The following is a 17,636-nucleotide window of genomic DNA, read 5'->3' as shown; positions in this document are numbered from 1 at the left end:
TTTTCTGGAAGAGGGTTGCTCTTACACACTGACCGCGACTAAACAGATTACTTTGGATTTAATACTTCTGGCGGGAAAAAAAACCTCTTGGCTTGTTTTACAATTGTTTCATGTTTTTAAATCAAACCCACCTCTTAAATATTAGGTTTAATGGGACTTGTTTAATGTCTGGACACATGCTTGCTGTGTTATATGGACATGAATGGTTTTTCTCGTAATCTCTCTGAAGAAAGTCCATCCCATGGAATCCTTCAATGATGGTCCAGGAAGATGCACCCACCTCCTGTCTCCTGACAGGAAGCTGGGTACCTGGGCCAGTACAGACTGAGTTCCTCTTTATGCGTGAATGGTTCATTCTGCCAGGTTTCAGCAGACCTCTGCCATGTACCCGACCAATGGAAACTGGTTCTGGATGTTTGTATGAAACCTCTTGCAGGCAGAATCATCCTTGGACGCTTTATAGGAGAATGTCTCTGTAGCTTTAAGGGAGTGTCTCCATAGCTTTAAAGGACTGTCTCTGTAGCTTTAAAGAAGAATGCCTTCGTAGCTTTAAGGGAGTTCCTCTTTCTCTTAGCACATATAAAATATACAAATTCATAATTTAACCCTGCTGGTCAGCCCCAACCCAAGTTTCTTGCGTAGAAGGATGGAACCGTCTAAAAAATTGTCCAAAAACTCAAGCCTCTCCCTCTAGCTGCTCTGGTTCCAGTCCGGGACGATGCTGACGCTGTGCACCGTGTGGTACTGGTGCGGGGAGAGCGCGAGGGGTCCCCCAGAGGGGTACAGGTACTCGTTTCCCTGGAGACTGGCGGGCGGCGACTGGATGCCCGCGCTGGGGCCGTGCGCCCGGGCGAGGGGCTGGTGGGGCACGGGGCTGTGGTACAGGGCGTGGGCGTGGCTGTGGGCGTCGCCCCGCTGCGGGGAGGCGTGGCCGCCCATCCCGCCCAGCCGGGTCACCAGGGGCCCCGAGGGGAAGGGGGCGGGGAAGTGCTGGTAGGGCAGGCGCTCGGGCGGCTGAACGCCCGCCACGGGGCACCCGCCGTAGGGGGACACGCCCGCCCAGGCGCCGCAGCTCAGGTCCTCCAGGCCGGGCGCCAGCTCCGCCCCCGGCGACACGCCCGCGTACATGCAGGCCGCCCGCTGCGCCGCCGACTCTGTCCTGTAGGGGCCGCCACCGAGGCCCAGGGGCGGGGCGTAGCCGGACGGCCGGTAGTACGGGTCGCCGTCGCCAGGGGGGCTCTCCATGTAGGACTTCCTGTACAGGTGATCACCTGCATGACTGTCCTCAGCCACTGTGGGGAGAAGCCCAGTCACTGTGTTACTCTCATTACCACCAGTATCTGCTTTTACTGGAGTTTATTATGATAATGATGTTCTGCAAGTATATTCTGCAAATTCATTTCAGGTTAGCAAATCAACAAAATGCATTGAATATTTAGAATTATTTTACTGATTTATGCTTGTTGAATTAAATCAGTAAAAACATTCTAAATCAGGGGTGTCCAGTCTTATGGGAAAAGGGCCGGTGTGGATTGGGGGTTTTTGTTTCAGCTGCTCACTGACACCTGGTTCAAGTAACTAAATAACCATGGTCTTCAATCTGGAAGAATCCACAACGGCCCTTCTTTGATAAGATGGGACATCCCTGTTCTAAATGTTCAGTGTATCTGCTAACGTGTGAATTTGTAGAAAATATTTCTGTAGTGAACCGAACTTTGCTGATCATGTGACACGTGCACATCAATAAACTGAATGTCTTCTGAATGTAAGAAGCAGAGAGAGGTGAACGGAAATAGAGAGGTGAACAGAGAGTGGTGAACAGAAGTAGGAGCCTACCTTTCCTCTTGGGGCAGTGGTAGTCCTGGCCGTGCTCGTGGGGGAGGGGGTAGGGGCCAGACTGAGGCTGCCCCTCCAGGGAGGGGCTGGGGACCTCGTTGTCACAGGAGTATGGTGAGCCCAGGCCCGGGGGCGTGGCCAGACACTGCCCCTCCCCGCTGAAGGGGCTGGGGCTGGACCCGCCCCTCTGGCGGACCACGCTGCGGGGGATCACCGGGTAGTCCTTACTGAGGGCACAGACAGGGGGCGCCAAACCGCCTCTTAGTCGCTCGCTTCACCAAGAATTACACTGGGTTTACAGTAAATTACATTATATTAAATGACGTTATTAGCATATACTGTAATCCAGAGTGATTTACACTTTTTTCCCCAGAGTTTTACGAGTATAACCGGATAGTGAAGCAATTCAGGTTAAGTACCTTGCTCAAGAGTACAATGGCAGTGTACTAGCTGGGAATCGAACCTGCAAAAGTCCAGTTCTCTAACCATTATTATTACACTGATGGGAAAAAAGCAGGATTGACTTTATTTGTTCAGTTATGGACAAACCATGCCGTATGTCAGAAAGCTTGAAATACATTTATTGTTTGTGTCCCCATTTATATTGCTTGTTTTTGTCTTATGCAACCTGATTTATGACTCTCTAAATATGAGACTTATCATTTTTGGATTTAATTTCAGATAGCTCATCTTAGAAATGACTGCTCATTTTAGAAATTACTTAATCTATGAACTAAACACCTTGTATTTGTATGTAGGGATGTTTTAGTGGATGGATATTTTGGCTGATTTGTGTCTGTATGTAGGGATGTTTTTAGTGGATGGATATTTTGATTTGTGTTTGTATTGATTACAGTCCTTCTCTAGCTCCAGGGGTATGGCTCTGTCACCCAAACGCAGGTCTAAAAATAAACCACATTATGTGTCCATCCCCCCAGAGATTAGGCCTCTGAAGAGAGACAGGACAGATTTTTTTTAAAGCAACAAAATAATAATGCAGTAGATAATGCAACTAAATTGAAAATGATTATTTAACACTTATTAAATTTCTGGATGGGAAACAAAACTTATTTTCCATTGCTTTTTTTATGATTTCAGAATACACCGTCCATCTATTAAAAAAAAAAAAAAAAACATTGCTATGATACATTGCTAACAATATTAATCCCTTCTCCACAGTGTTTGTGAGTGTTCATCTGCATGTAGGGAAAAACATCAAATAAAATACAAATACTGTAAGTAATACTGTTTGCACAACTATTTATAATAAGTTTCATTTTGTACACTTTTGTCCCTGAAACAGGATGGACAGGATGGTGTTGGTTTTGGGTGAGTAAGGGGTATGGCTGTGTGCTCTTTGCTATCTGGGATGGATGGTGTTTTCGGGGGTTCACTAATGTCCTCCGTCCCGCTGCGTTGCTGGGGGAACCATGAGAAGGGTGGGGTGTTGTGTGGTCTACATGCCACACCTACTCTTTCTGAAAGCTTTATTTGGGAAGACATGGCTCAATCGCTGACCCCGCAACAGCTGTCAGGATTCACGTGTTCATAGGCAGTAGTACCTTCAGTTTAACAGAATAAAATCCTGCCAGCCAATTAACTAACGAGCTCCTGAAATTGTTCTCCATACCTGTTTTCTGTTCTCTGTAGTTATACAATAAATGTCTCTATGGAGACATTGGCCCTCATTCACAAAACTTTTCTTAAATTATTCTTAATTTTGTTCTTAAAAACGTACCTACAAAAAAACAATATGGGATTCATGACACGTGTGCAGACCTTCTGTTTTGGTGCGTATCCCAGGTGTATGAGACGATGAATGCTGCCTATTTGTCAATTTTATGGGAAATCCTGTTCACGTGATTAGCATAAGGAAATGGCCATGAACAAAAACAGATAAGAAAAAAATTATGAATGCCGAAATGTTCTTTGAAGTGTTCTTACACACGGTTTACAATCAAATGTGATCGTACACGTTTCGTAAATGAGGCCCATCCACTGTTTGCTGAAAGGACTGGACCAGTTTAACCCAAACCTGGGTGATCAAAGGTAGAGAAGCTGCTCTAATGGTGATGGAGTGATTGTACTTTATGGAGGGGTTCTGATTGGTGGATGAACCGGTGGAACAATAGGAGCATTTTGATTAGCGGATGAAGGGTGAGAATGCTGAGTGGAATAATAGGAATGTTCTGATTGGTGGAGGAAGAGTGAGAATGCTTAGTGGAATGATAGGAGGGTTTTGATTGGTGGAAGAAGGTTGAGAATGGTTTACCTCTGTATTCTGGACATGCGGTGCAGCTCCAGGTCGTCGCTGCCCCGGAAGCCCTTGGCAAAGGGGTTGTTCTCAATCTTCAGCTGAGTTATCTGAAACACAGCGGCAGCGTCGGTGCCTGGAATGTGTCCCTCGACTTTTTCTGATGATTTTTTTGTCAAAAATAGCGAGGCTTGGAAAGAGACTGTCTTCTCTATGCGCTGGTTCTATTGTGTCTGGGTTTAACAACAGGTGCTGGCTGAAAATGTCAATCAATATGCCATGCTCTGACTGCACTGGAAATATAGGAAGGAATGAGGTGTGTCCACTGGGGCTGTTAAATAACACTGGAGAAAGATGGTGACTGCTCTCACTCACTGATGCAGTGCATCTTCCTGAGCTTCAGTGCGCTTAATGAGAAGACAGACATCATTCCCCATATCTGCAGACCACCCGCTCTTATGGGACAAAATTTCTCCAAACCTCTCTCTTTCTTTCTCTCACACACACACACAGTTGGAAACACACACACACACATACACTCCTACAATGGGTACATACTTTATGGTAAAGCAGTTGAGGGTCTAGGCCTGTAACCTATAAGTCAAAGATTATACTCCCCATATGTAAAGCTTGCATGCCTGTATAACACGTGTTGTTCGTGTTTCCTGCATTGAACCACTTGGGGATGTTTCCAGTGACTCATTAGATATTAATGGTGGTTCCTACCCCCCCCCCCCCCTTTAAAGTAAAGGGTGAAAACGGATGCCTGAGAGTGCCTAATTGAGAACCGGCAGAAATGGTAGAGCTTTTACATTCTTAAAAGATTGACAATTCTCTAAATCCGAATAAGATATGTAAATATGTAAATTTAATATGTAGGACTGTTAAGACCCACACCTAGTCACCTGTTGATCCAGGGGAAAACAGCTGTAGAGAGCATACATTTGAGCACCTTGCCTAAGTCAGAAGTTAAATATTCTATCTTTAGTGGAATCGTATTCATACAAAATGTGTTTTACTACCCAGGGTGGGTATGTGCTAGCCTAGTAGTGCTCGTCATTGTAATGGAACAGTTTGTTAGCTGGACTAATTCTCTTTTGGTCTGGCAGGAGTAGAGGCTTCAGCGAACATGGTCTGACATTACACGTCTAAAATTGTGGCAAGAATCTTTATTTACTTGGACTGAACTTTAGAGTGTTCTGAATTTCTTCACAGGGTTTTGTCATTTTGATAGCCTAGTGCAACATTTGGAAACCAATTAATTGTATGAAAGTAAAAGCCTACAAACTGTATATGTGTTTGTAAATTAGTTTGTACATTATATATGTATGTATATAATAACAATAATAATAATAATAGTTATTATTTTTATTGTTATTATTGTTGGTGGTGGTGTTATTGTGATTATCATTATGTTGTTGTTATTATTTTTATTAATAGAATACAGTGAACAAACTGGATATTTAATTGGTTAATAAACATAGCATATTATATTGAGGAATTCATGAGTGTTCTATGACCTACGAAACGATGCCTAAGTGTGCTGCTTTTAAAAGTCTTTTTTATTAACTTTTTTATTGTGTTTAGAAAATGTTTTATGAAAAGAATGAAATTGGTTTACACCCAACTTTACTGGCGTCTCTAAAACATACATTTTGAAAATATAACCTTTTTCCTCTGTTTAAACTCGGGACCTTCATGCAGTCAGGGTAGATATATGGAAAGTGCACGAGCTTCTCTCGCGCGCCAAGCCAATAACCAACGCCAATAACCGCTTATTCTCATTGGCATCGTCGTTAGGTTGGACGTGAAATACGTTTCTCAGTTCTTTTTTCCTTCATCCGTGGAACATTCGTTAATTTACTATAGGTCTAAATGAATTTATATTGCTTGATAAACAGAAGAAAGTAGAGTTCGTGAAATTATTTATGTTCTTAGAATATCCGTAGGCCTAGTCCATGCTCTCCATATAGCCGAAGGCCAAGGAGTTAGGTTCATAAAACTTAGATAAAAGGTCTTTGGTAACCAAACTAATATCTACTAACATAATTTCAATATCCACAAAAGCGGTTTACAGTGAAATTCCTCAATTTAAAAGGTTGAAAAGTAAAACGGATTCGTTTATAAATATAGCTATAAATGGCTGTAAATGATGTAAAACATCCAATAAGTTTCTTTGAAAATGTTTTTTTAAAGGAAGTCCTAGCATTTACAGTAGCCGACTCAGTGAATTCCATATACGCCATCGTCAGATACGAGAGTTTGTTCATTATATTAGAAAATACAGTTTTACCGAGGCTACGTTTTCGTAAGGAAACGCGTAAAATCAGCTGTGATGTGAGCAAATGAAACACCGCGCAGCTTGCGGCGTAATTCCCCAGGGGAATTTATTTTACAATAAGATGGGCTTTGATGATCGTTATTATATAACTTTAATTACTTTAAATATCTTCCATTCTTACAATGATTTGCAGCACACAATTAAAACCCTCGGATTAGCCTACTGGAATGAGGCATTTGATTTAAAAAAAAAAAAAAAAAATTTTAATACATATTCAGCCGACTGTGTGCACGAGGTTGTAGCTCTATCTATGTGAATTTCATAATTATAACATAACATCATTATTATGAACCAAACTTTTTAATTTTCAAATTGCAAAAATAATTGTGTGTTGTATGTTGTCTACAATTCCCCCATTCACACACCTACTTGGGTTCGTTTCATTTGTTTACTTCGGAATGCTTATGGACCTGCTTATTTATTCGCTAGGCCGTTTGCCTGCGCAAAACGCGCGCAGCCTGTCTGCGCCTGTTGGATCCACCGTTTAGGCTGTAGCCCAGTGGTAACCAACCCTGTACCCGGAGATATACCATCCTGTTAGACTAGTTTTCATTGTAACACTAATTTGGCACACCTGATTCCACCAAGTAGCAGCTATCTCTAGCTGTTGAATGAGGTGCTTTGTTTGGGCTGGAGTGAAAACCTACAGGACTGCAAATCTCCAGAAACAGCATCGCTTACAACAGCTATAGCCTATGGTACGTGAATGAACTGGTAATTTTCACACCGACGCTTCCAATTGGAGGCCTAAAGTCAGTTTCGTGGCGGCAGTGAGCGTTCCCCTTGTATGTTCGAAAGATAAAAGAATTGTGGACGTGGTAAATCATTCTGATTTTAAATGGGTCAGCCTCATGTCCCAGGTGGAGAGAATAATTTCCATATAATATTCCAGAATATCAGTTTTTAACGTTTCGTCAGAAATTGTGAATTAGTCTCTTTTTGCCTTTTTCATTAGCCTGTCAAAAGCTGTTTCCTATTAAAACAATTTTGTTCAACGCTTGTTTATTTCACATAACTGTTGGGTTATCGCGTTATGCAGGGCGCTTCACAATATCACACAGAAGTTAAATGGACGCTTCGGAAATGGTATCTGCAATTTAAATACGAATATACTCATAAATGCATAGAGTATGTTCAGTTATTAGTCAAAACTGGGCACTTCAGAAAAGCCTTACCTTGTGGTTTTGATACGACGTGACAGCAATGAAAGCTGTCTCCGAGAACACGTGCGTGCAAAAAGCCGTGTTTTTGGAACCGAATCCGTTATTTTCGTCCGCTTTCACGATGTGGATCCTCGGCTGATATTTGTGCATGGAATTTAATATGATCTGAAAGAGAAATATGGAACAGCGTTACGAATGCCAGTGAAAAAAGAGCCGAAAGCGCTGACGGTTTTCCTGTCATTTTAACTTCGGAATGTGTTCCTTGATGAATTGAGTCGCATAATCTTCCCGGCACCTTATGCGTGAAAATGCTGACAGTTGCAGCTGTCCTTTTAGCTTAGCACTACTGCGCCAGCGCATCATCCGCAAAGTATTAGGCCTACCTTCCCTTCAACACACATAACAGGTCAAAACTGCTCGTATGACATGTAGGCCACTGGTTCAGACACTAAAATAATTGATTGGGCAGGTTGAGGTTAATAGCATGCGTATGGACCGCCTTATTTCCTTATTATTTACTTAAATGTTTTGCTTAATTTTCTTTCGCCGGACGCATGCGGGTGCTTCGCCCTGAGCGGCTTCGCAGCGTGCTCATTAATTAGAAGCTCAGTGTCATTACCCAGCTTTCGGACATTTAAGGAAATTCTCTCTGCTCACAGGGAAAACGTGTATTCCATTACAAAGACAAGCCCTCAGAGAGGATGTCCATGTTTTGGATTTTTTTTGTATTTAAAAGGGACAGGGTGAGCTGGTTTTATGAACATAACGCTAGGCAATTTGTTGGTTTATACACAGTCGGTGGACCAAGCGAAACCTAGAATTTAACCCTCCTGTTCTGTTCATTTTTTAGGTACTGCAAAAATGTTCCCGGGTCAATCCCCATACAGGGGGGGTTTGAAAATACATGAAATGAACCATTTTCATTTAAAATGTTGATTACACTAATTAAGGCCAGTAGAAGAAGTTTCATACTGAAAAAATAATTTTAAGTATTTTTCCTAGATTTTCAAACTTTAAAAAGGGTCAATTTGACCCGCAACATAACCGGAGGGTTAAAGGAATTTAGAAATACCACCTGGTCGGTTATTTTCAGTCCCAAAAAGAATACATTTCCTGGAAAAAGAGGACAGTCTTGCCAGCCTAACTCAAAGCCTTTTTTTAGTTTTGGAAACTGCACCTGTAGGAAGTGATGGCGGTTGCTCTTCCCCCAGCAGCGCTTTGGTTGTACTGTATGTGAGTGATTTGGTAGTGGTGTTGGTTATTTACCCTGAAATCCAATAATAATGACTAGTGGTGTTGGTTATTTACCCTGAAATCCAATAATAATCACTAGTGGTGTCGGTTATTTACACTGAAATCCAACAATAACCGCTGGTGGTGTTGAATATTTACACTGAAATCTAATAATAATCACTATCTAGATAACAAAAAAAGGTATTTTCCTCACATGGCCACCATTCCTCAACAATTTTATATGCTGTTTTTCAGCTGAAGACTAGATTTGATAATGAAACTCCTTGGACTTCCTGTCTGTAGAGTGTAGCCCAGTGTGTAGTAATGTTTAATGTCTGTATAAGGAACAGAAAGCAGGCATGAGGTCACAGCATTGGCCTCTTCTTTAGACTCTTTTCAAACACTTTGCCCTCCTGTGTTCCCTGAATCACCCTGATAGGGCCAGCATCCTTCCTGAATCATGCTGATTGGGCCAGCATGCTTCCTGAATCATCCTGATAGGGCCAGCATCCTTCCTGAATCATCCTGATAGGGCCAGCATCCTTCCTGAATCATGCTGATTGGGCCAGCATCTTTCCTGAATCATGCTGATTGGGCCAGCATCTTTCCTGAATCATCTTAATAGGATCAGCATCTTCCTAAATCATCCTGATTGGCTAGCATTCTTTCTGAATCATGCCTTGTGCTGCAGAAGCTGCTGGTTGGATTATGGATTTCTCTGTAATCATAATTATGCTGAACAGTATATAGCCTACAAAACACTGTAAAAAGCAGGCTAAATTCCATACTTTGATTCACAGAAAAGTGGGGGGAAACTTCCATAAATTAGAAGCACATATTTTGAAATTCAATTATTTATACTTTTTATTTGCCTCTTTCAATTTAATGATAGAAATTGTACTCTTGTTATTGCAACTGCTGTGTATTCTTGTGGAGGAGGAGTCCATTTTATGTCCTCAAATTGCATGATTTTGAACACAGGTTTTTTTGCACAAACTACTTTCTGAGACTACTACTTCCAGGACCACCCACTCTAAAGGTCGCCTCCCACCTGTCTCATCAACCCCTACCCCGATGCTTAGCATCCACAGCTCCCTCCCTCCTTTCATCGTTTTTAATGATAAGATGAGATCATCACGGCTGGTGAATGTTTATGGGTTCTCAAGTTGTCTGCATGACACAGCCAATAACAAATAAAAATACAGTGGTGCATGCCAACATTTGTGTATACTTTTATATGAATCTTTATTTTTATTCTTATATTGCAATGTCCAATTTGCGAACTATGTTCACAAGTAATCATATAATGCCCCCTGCCGCCAGCCAGCCGTTTCTTTTGACACCACGGCAACAAGCTGCGCACACGCAGAGCGAGGGGTGGAGGAGACCCAGTCATACGCTGCAGAGAGCGAGCCGTGAGCGCTTGGATAGCCAGCAGGGTTACTTCCAGCAATGCATCCCACAAAATATGTCCCTAGGGCGGCGACACAAAGCCAATTGTGCGGCCACAGTCAGTACTGGCATGGGCCGAATTCAGTCCATGACTGTGGTGCTTACTGAGCGAGCTACCCAGCCATCCCTCCCGCTATGATTGTATGTTTGTGCACATTATTTTTTAAATGGAGAAAAAAAAAAAAAAACCGAAATTCTCATAAATTTTAACCAATGGAAACGATTGCGTTTTAAGTTTGGTATTTGAAATATTGAGCAACCTGCGATCCAGATTAAGTTGATTTTGCGGTGCCTTTAGACTGAAAATTAACCCAAGAGCACGATGTGCAGCCAACAGCAAATATTTTGCGAATAAATTGATCCCAGTATTCAAAGGGCCAAAATTTTACCAACAGAGAGGCTTGCAGTGATGACGCCAGGCGGTTCGTAATTGAGTCATTAGCTCTCCCACAACCAGATGCTGGACATTGAATGTGAGTTTTTCATGCCCAAAGTTTTGAAAGATTAATGATGTAAAGATGCTATAACTCATTTTAGACGTTGTTCCTTTTCCGGAGTGTCAATTTAATTAAACTTCTGTTGTTTAAATTCTTAATTTCAGAGACTCTAAAGGCGTGGGAAATGGCTCCTGCTTAAATGTCTTAATGAAAGTATTTGTGAGGTGTAAATAAGCCGTTACTCCCACCGTCATCACAATCTTCAGCATATGATTAAAAACCAATAAAAAGCGTGCAATCGGGCTTCAGCGCGAAGAAATTTTCATCGGCCTTAAAATGGTGATAAAAAGCCAAATCATGACTTAAGATTTAATTATTTTATATTTACAAGAAACTCCTTCGATAAACTGATCAGTATAATCGGATAATAACAAATAATTGTCTGCTATAATTTCCACTATAAAATAAAATGCATAGCGACACGTAAAATTCTACCGGACAAATTGATTACCTCAATACAGACACTCTCCACGTCCCCCAGTTTACTTTCAAATTAAGATATGTTTTAGTTCCTTCCATGAAACATGCCATTCACCTACATATACTGTCAATCCTAACAAACCTTGAAATCTTCACAAAAAACGATTAGTTTTTCGTGAGAATCGGGGACACTCTACTCCGCATGCAAATGCAAGGATATATATTATATTACTGTTGTTTTAATTTTTTCGTTAAGGCAAGCCATAAATATAGAGCACAGATGTAAATTAGTAATATAATTTTATCAAAACCTTGAGATGATGGGCTACTTATGAAATGAACCGGAGGATAAGTTTTTTGACATTTCGTGTTGAACTGTGTTAACTTTCGTCGTGTGGACATGCGGTAAAAAACATCTCATCTGACATTAATATTAATCCTAATTTCCTTTTGTAGTATATTCTTAGCATCTTTATAGGATCTCTGAGGATCGTATAGCCTAACCATACTCGATCGGAGCAAGTTAATTCAAGAAAAGTAGCCTACAACTGTATTAATTGTACACTTACAATTAATCTAGACGAATAATTGAAACGATTTACTTACATGCCCGAAAGGGTCGAGGTGGTTGTTCGTTAGCTTTAGCTTCTGGAAGGAGACGAGCTGCCTCATCCAATGCGCCCCGGTCGCCGGCGAGTCTGGGTGGACGTACAGTCTTCCGGGCATTGCGGGCTCGGCCTTTCCCGTCACAGACCTGCGGCGGGGCACCGATCGTTTCACACCAGACTGACACGGCCTCTCTCCGCTTTTCGTTTCAACAGCGTAGGCTAATAATCTCATTTGCAAAGCAGTGAATGGATTGTTAAAATTAGTTTAAAAAAATAGTATTTAAGGATGTGTGCTATTTGTCAGAGCACGGGCATTCCCTTTTATAAAAAGGATGATATTGAGCTGAAATGGAAAAATCCCTAGTGGTATGCACAAGTACAGTACTGCTATCGTTTCAAGTGTTGCATTATGGATTTCCACAACAATATTGTCGTTAATTTTTGTATTTAACATCCCTTTCTCCGTAGACAACTCGAAATACTGAATAATTGGGTCACCGGTGATGTGGTTTGCGGTTCTAATGTTTGTACAGGCCTGCTTGCATACATGCTCGCGACGCACGCAAGCATGTAGACACAGACTGACACGCTCGCATACTCGATCAACATTCAATTTTAATTGAATGCTTGAACAGCTCAGTCCACATTTTCTATTAATAGTCCGTGTAGATGAATGTGTGTCTGCACGAAGGGATTGCAGAGTAGACATCTTGTTAGACCTGCGAGGTACAAGAGTAGCCTACTCAGGCCTATGCTCCACGCCACAAACATGCAGTTACACGTTGCGTTGCCTGGGTAAAACCACTTGCCAACGTGTTCTTTTGCGACGACCTCGTTTAAAGAATTTAGTCTTTTTAATGATACAGGCCAAAACAATAAGCCATCATGCAAAAAAAAAACCAAAAAAAAAACCTGAAAGGGCCGTTGAAGTGGAATTTAATTATGTTTTTATTACGCAAACTTGGCCTCGTAAAAGTGCAACAAACTAATGGGGGGAATGATTAAAAACGATAGTATTGTACAGATTAAAACTGCCTTTTCCTTTTTTCTTTTAAAGCATAATTTGTAGAAGAAAAGCAATCAAACAGCTGGGTATCTACAAAATTTAACATGGCGGCTGTAACGACATACAGGCTGTTTCTGACCTTACACAGAAAGTTACGTCACACTAAAACCTGTGTACTTAGACTTAAGTTTAACTATAATGACTAATTAAGGCTACCCGTAACGTCATCAGAACACTCAAGAAAATTCGTATGGAATAATTTACTTTTGCGTCTCAAAAGTAAGATATTGTAATGTTATGTTAATACTATACATGTCCTGTATTTATCCAGTACCATCATAATTAATTAGAGGCTTATCCTATATAGCCTGTACAGCCTAAAATCAGTTATACACTGTTTCACTCCAGAAGGACGTGCATGCATACATGCATGGACATTTCCCTTGTTGTGTTAATCTATAGTTTATAATGTACTTGTTATTTAAGACATGGAATGAGAATTCATGAACACATAATTATAAATGTTATCATAGACACGTATTTCATTTTATAATTGCAAGGAAATAATTGGAAATATCAATGCACTTCAAATGACAGTCGTGTTTAAAAAAAAAAAAAAACGTACTTTATGATTTCATGTGACAGTAGGGCTGAATATTATGCATTACAAAATAAAGTACTGCAAGTCTAAGGATATTAAACAGTGTGGTTATGTTAGATTTTAAAACTGTATTGCATATATAATTCGAATAAAATTCATCATAAACTGAGCCTAACCTAGGTATTTCTAACGAGGGAAAACACTGAAACGTATATACCAATGTTCTGCAATCGTTGTACGAACCATTTGTTGTCGGCGAATTTGTAACGGTGGTCGTCCGCAGGCACCACATCCATTAACAGAATATATTTTGTTTTGGGATTCAATCCAGTCACCTTTGCTTTGTAGCTTGGAAACATTCGCCTGCGAATGGAAAAAAAACAAAGTGTCGAGAGTTGCAATCAACAGGTTGTACTTTCAGTGAATCTGAGAATGATACTTGACACCAAGACGTTTATTTCATACCAGAGCCATTTACAATGCGTATTGATTAAATTATTTTTAAAAGGCACACACTTGAGCGATGGTCGCAACAATAAAGATAGTCGCTTATGCAATAAAGATCATCAACTTGGTTATAGACAGGGGATATAAGGAGTGAAGAAAATCAAAGTAGGCCTAGGCATAATGTGGATTTTCCGATTATAAAACAACTTCTCGAATTATTCTGATATAGGCCCATGCAATGTCTACGGCTTTTGTTTTAGTTCTTTCAAGCAATATACAATATACTAGGAGAAAACCTTTAACTCAAGCAGATCTTTGTCTTAAATTGATTAATAGCCTCGTCAATCTTAAATAGTTCGAAGGACGAAATCGGAGGACTGTTTCGCAATTTCAGTTCACACTGAACAATTAATATCCACGAATGGTATACTGTAGATATCAGATATATTACATTATGTATAATGCTAGGCCTAGAGTATTTGATCTGTGATGTGTGTAACCTGCCAATTGTGCCAGTTAGTCTACATTTTAGGAGAAACTGGCGATTAACTTGCTGGAAACGAAGTGCGGCATCTTTCTGTTTAAAACTGGTGTCGAGATGTGGTAGAGTAATCTCCTTAAGATGAGAAAACGTTCAAACACCATATTTTGTAAAAACGGATGTTTATACACGACGCGAGTGTACTGGTTGTGTACACAGTGTCACTATTTTTCGCCCACGTCGCACCAGTGGACCAGTCGCAAAACAGATACACTGGAAAATAGATACTGGAATCTGGACCTGGGCCCAATCCGATAACCCGTAGCTCGTATATTAATGAACTCAGATCAGACTTTGCTATAGTAGCGTGCTGTGGCTTTAGAAAAAAAATGGTGTGGCATTTAGCCTGTATAGTTAACAGAATTTGTAATATGCCAGATGATGCAAAATATAAATAACCCATGATTGACAGGAAAACAAGAAGTATATATCCAAAATGAAGGGAGCAAATAACAGACGAGGCTGTTACGTAAGCAAGTACTGTAGGCTACAGCCTGCTTCATGTCCCCAGGGAATAGGCCTAAGTTTCAGGTATTTGGACCACAACGTTTTAGGAACACATACGCGCATAGTTCAAGAAAGTATACCAGCGCCATCCATGTTGCATACGTGTGCGCTGGACTCAATGGTCAGGTTTCTTATTTAGATGACTCATGTTCATAAAGGAAACCCTATTTCAAAAAGGTTTCTCACAACAGTACACTGCGGGCTGTCGATATAACGTCACTTTTACTGTTCTTACCTCCCCGCTTTGGTGATGATCATTTCAGTCCCCACTTCGTCAAACTTTGTCCAAAGTTCTCCTTCGTGCAAATAAACTTTTATGCCCTCCATTCCCTGCTCAAATCAGAGATTTAAAGACATAAAATAAGTGCTTTCGAGAAACAACACTTTTTTTGCTCTTAGAACAATCCATGTGCTTGCAAAAACAAGCACTTACCCTAATGTAGAGTTTACGTTTTATAAAGACAGATCAACAGCAACGGATATATATCTTCATAAACATGATCGTCTTATACTGTGAGACATAGACAAATGTAAGAATGCATTTCATAGATTAAAAATTAAAAACGAGTTAAACTGCGAGCCTTCCTAGTCTCAAGTTCCTCTGGCTCATGTGCATTATTTAGATGTCCTTAACTTTCAAAGTAGATAAACACTCAAATATCTGCGTTTGCAGGTTAACGTATTCTCTTAATAATATTGATAGCCTCGTATAAAATATTAAAGGAAGGATCAATATATCGCCGTAACCTAATTCTCTAATTTCCTCACAGCAAATTAATAGAGCAGTACAATAATAATCCACATACAATCATTTCAGTGTGATTCGTTTGTTAAAATATTCCTCTGTGTACAATAACGCAAGTTCATTTTATTTTGAGGTTATTTTTGTATATTATTTTACTTTCCAGATATTGTCTGTGTATATATACGTGCATATGTGTGTATGACTTGTTAGAGATATGATTTGTTAAATTTTGCTTCCATTTACAGTGAATATTATTTAAATACTGGCAAGTGAATATAATACGCACATAAAACCTGATATAAATGACAAACACGTGTATCTAATTTAGCCGTTTTCTGCATTCATTGTGAATAATGAGATTACGGTCGAAGGGCGCAGTTTCTTTTCCAAATTTCGCACTGTGCTCGAGCCGCTGTTGTCAGGGGAAACCTCTTATTGCGTATTCTGCGCCAGATCCCCTCTACTACAGTTCATTACTTCCCTGGTCTCGTGAACAGCCCTGCATTCAGACTGTATTCATACCGAATTATGTGACACTTGGGTTTTGTTCAGTGGGTTTAATTGTTACATCATAGTTCACCAGAAATAGCCGAACTGATTTTCGTTTTCTCACTGTCTTCCCTGTCCTACAGGAAGGCCCACAGTCGTAAAACACAACATTTTGCTCTAACCTGTTGGATAAAAGTTGTCTGCGGCGATGGGGATTTGCTCGAAGTCACTTTATGAATTTCCTCTTTGCTTTCATTTTGCAATTCCTTTGCGTTCGGGTCGTGTTTCGTGTTCGAGAGTCCAAATGTTTCCTCGGGATCTCCCATCTCAGGACGCCACCAGCTGCCTGACCGGGGACAAGACCCTTTAAACATTCACAAAAGTATTATATATATGCTACGTTGCAGCTCAAGAGGAGAATAGAGCTAGACATAGACAAAACCACACGTTTAAAATGGCCAGCTTTGATTTATGTCTGCACTAGCCACACGCACACACACTATATATATACAGTATATATCATTAGTTTATCAAGCTATAGTAGTTTACACATATTACTGGCCTATAGTTAAAACATGTACACCGGGGTGCATGAGGGGCCTTTTATTGCCACGTATAGAATTCCTAGCCTATGTGTTACTGTAAAACAAGCTGATATAGACTGTTATTGGTTGCATTTTCTGATTTCAAACAGCATCATTTCGAAAAGTCCCCATATAGAGCAGAAAAGTCGTGTATGAGCTGTCACACTTAACTTTAAAAGTACACTATCATTTATTACAATCTCGCACTGATTTCGTTATATGCTCGACTACTTGGTAGACCCATTTGCACTGCATTAAAACTATATTTCAACCTTTGAGAAACCCGTGGCTATAAAGGCCTCTGTGGACAAGTATGGTAATATCAGTGACTTCAGTACCGTTCTGACCATGGTAGCGTATAATGGTACAGGGCCATTTGTTTACCTCGTAACAATGGAGGAGCAACTCACCGCGGCTAATCCTGTGTGGCAGACAACGGTTACTTTAAGGATCCTTTAAAAATATATGTGATCTGTTCGTTTGAAATTTCTTCTCAATTTAACACATATTCCAAAGGCATGATCCCAGAGTTGTACCCATTAGATCCACGGAATTCTCCCCCTCTCAAAAGCATTTCATGAATTAAAAAAAGAATAGAAAAAAATTCTGTCTGCAGCTATTATCTTCGTGGAGAACGAAGCTTTTTGGAAGTATTTTGCGGCGACCTTGTGGACTATAACAGAAACTGTTGTTGTGAAGAACGGGTCCGTCTTCTGCTTGCGTCCCCACTCTCTCGCTCTTTCTCCCCTCTTTCTCTCTCGCTCACAAACGTACTCATTCACACCCACCCACAATGGCACTGAACTGCAGACTGGAGCGTAAGCAGCTTAGCTTTGGTGGTTTCCAAAGGTCTTTCTGCATCTCAGACACCTACACCCGTCTCCTCTCCTCCGTGGCCAGCTTGTCCTCCGC

The 17,636-nt window shown here is 40.7% G+C and overlaps 1 protein-coding gene across 2 annotated transcripts; it reads right to left on the bottom strand.

Annotated features, from left to right (window-relative positions):
• Positions 1–321: 321 nt before the first annotated feature.
• Positions 322–16,473, bottom strand: LOC118213235 (T-box transcription factor TBX5-A-like). Of its 2 annotated transcripts, none has more exons than XM_035392032.1 (8): positions 16,317–16,473; positions 15,142–15,236; positions 13,655–13,774; positions 11,803–11,950; positions 7,607–7,759; positions 4,109–4,200; positions 1,837–2,063; positions 322–1,292 (listed from the first exon to the last, which is right to left on the bottom strand). In XM_035392032.1, the coding sequence occupies exons 1-8, from the start codon at positions 16,464–16,466 to the stop codon at positions 691–693; spliced, it is 1,587 nt and encodes a 528-aa protein (XP_035247923.1). In that variant the 5' UTR covers positions 16,467–16,473; the 3' UTR covers positions 322–690. The 2 variants fall into 2 exon arrangements, with proteins under 2 accessions (XP_035247923.1, XP_035247922.1); XM_035392031.1 differs by having other exon boundaries at positions 16,323–16,473.
• Positions 16,474–17,636: the final 1,163 nt, after the last annotated feature.

Source organism: Anguilla anguilla, chromosome 14 (assembly GCF_013347855.1).
Source record: "Anguilla anguilla isolate fAngAng1 chromosome 14, fAngAng1.pri, whole genome shotgun sequence".
Lineage (NCBI taxonomy): Eukaryota > Metazoa > Chordata > Actinopteri > Anguilliformes > Anguillidae > Anguilla > Anguilla anguilla.
This window is presented reverse-complemented; position numbering and strand designations above follow the sequence as displayed.

Coding starts and splice junctions, on each gene's coding strand:
- LOC118213235 (XM_035392032.1), bottom strand. CDS start 16,466: ATGGGAGATCCCGAGGAAACATTTGGACTCTCGAACACGAAACACGAC. Junction 7,760..11,802: donor ACCTCGACCCTTTCGGGCAT/GTAAGTAAATCG, acceptor TTTCTCTTTCAG/ATCATATTAAATTCCATGCA. Junction 1,293..1,836: donor CCACTGCCCCAAGAGGAAAG/GTAGGCTCCTAC, acceptor TTCTCCCCACAG/TGGCTGAGGACAGTCATGCA.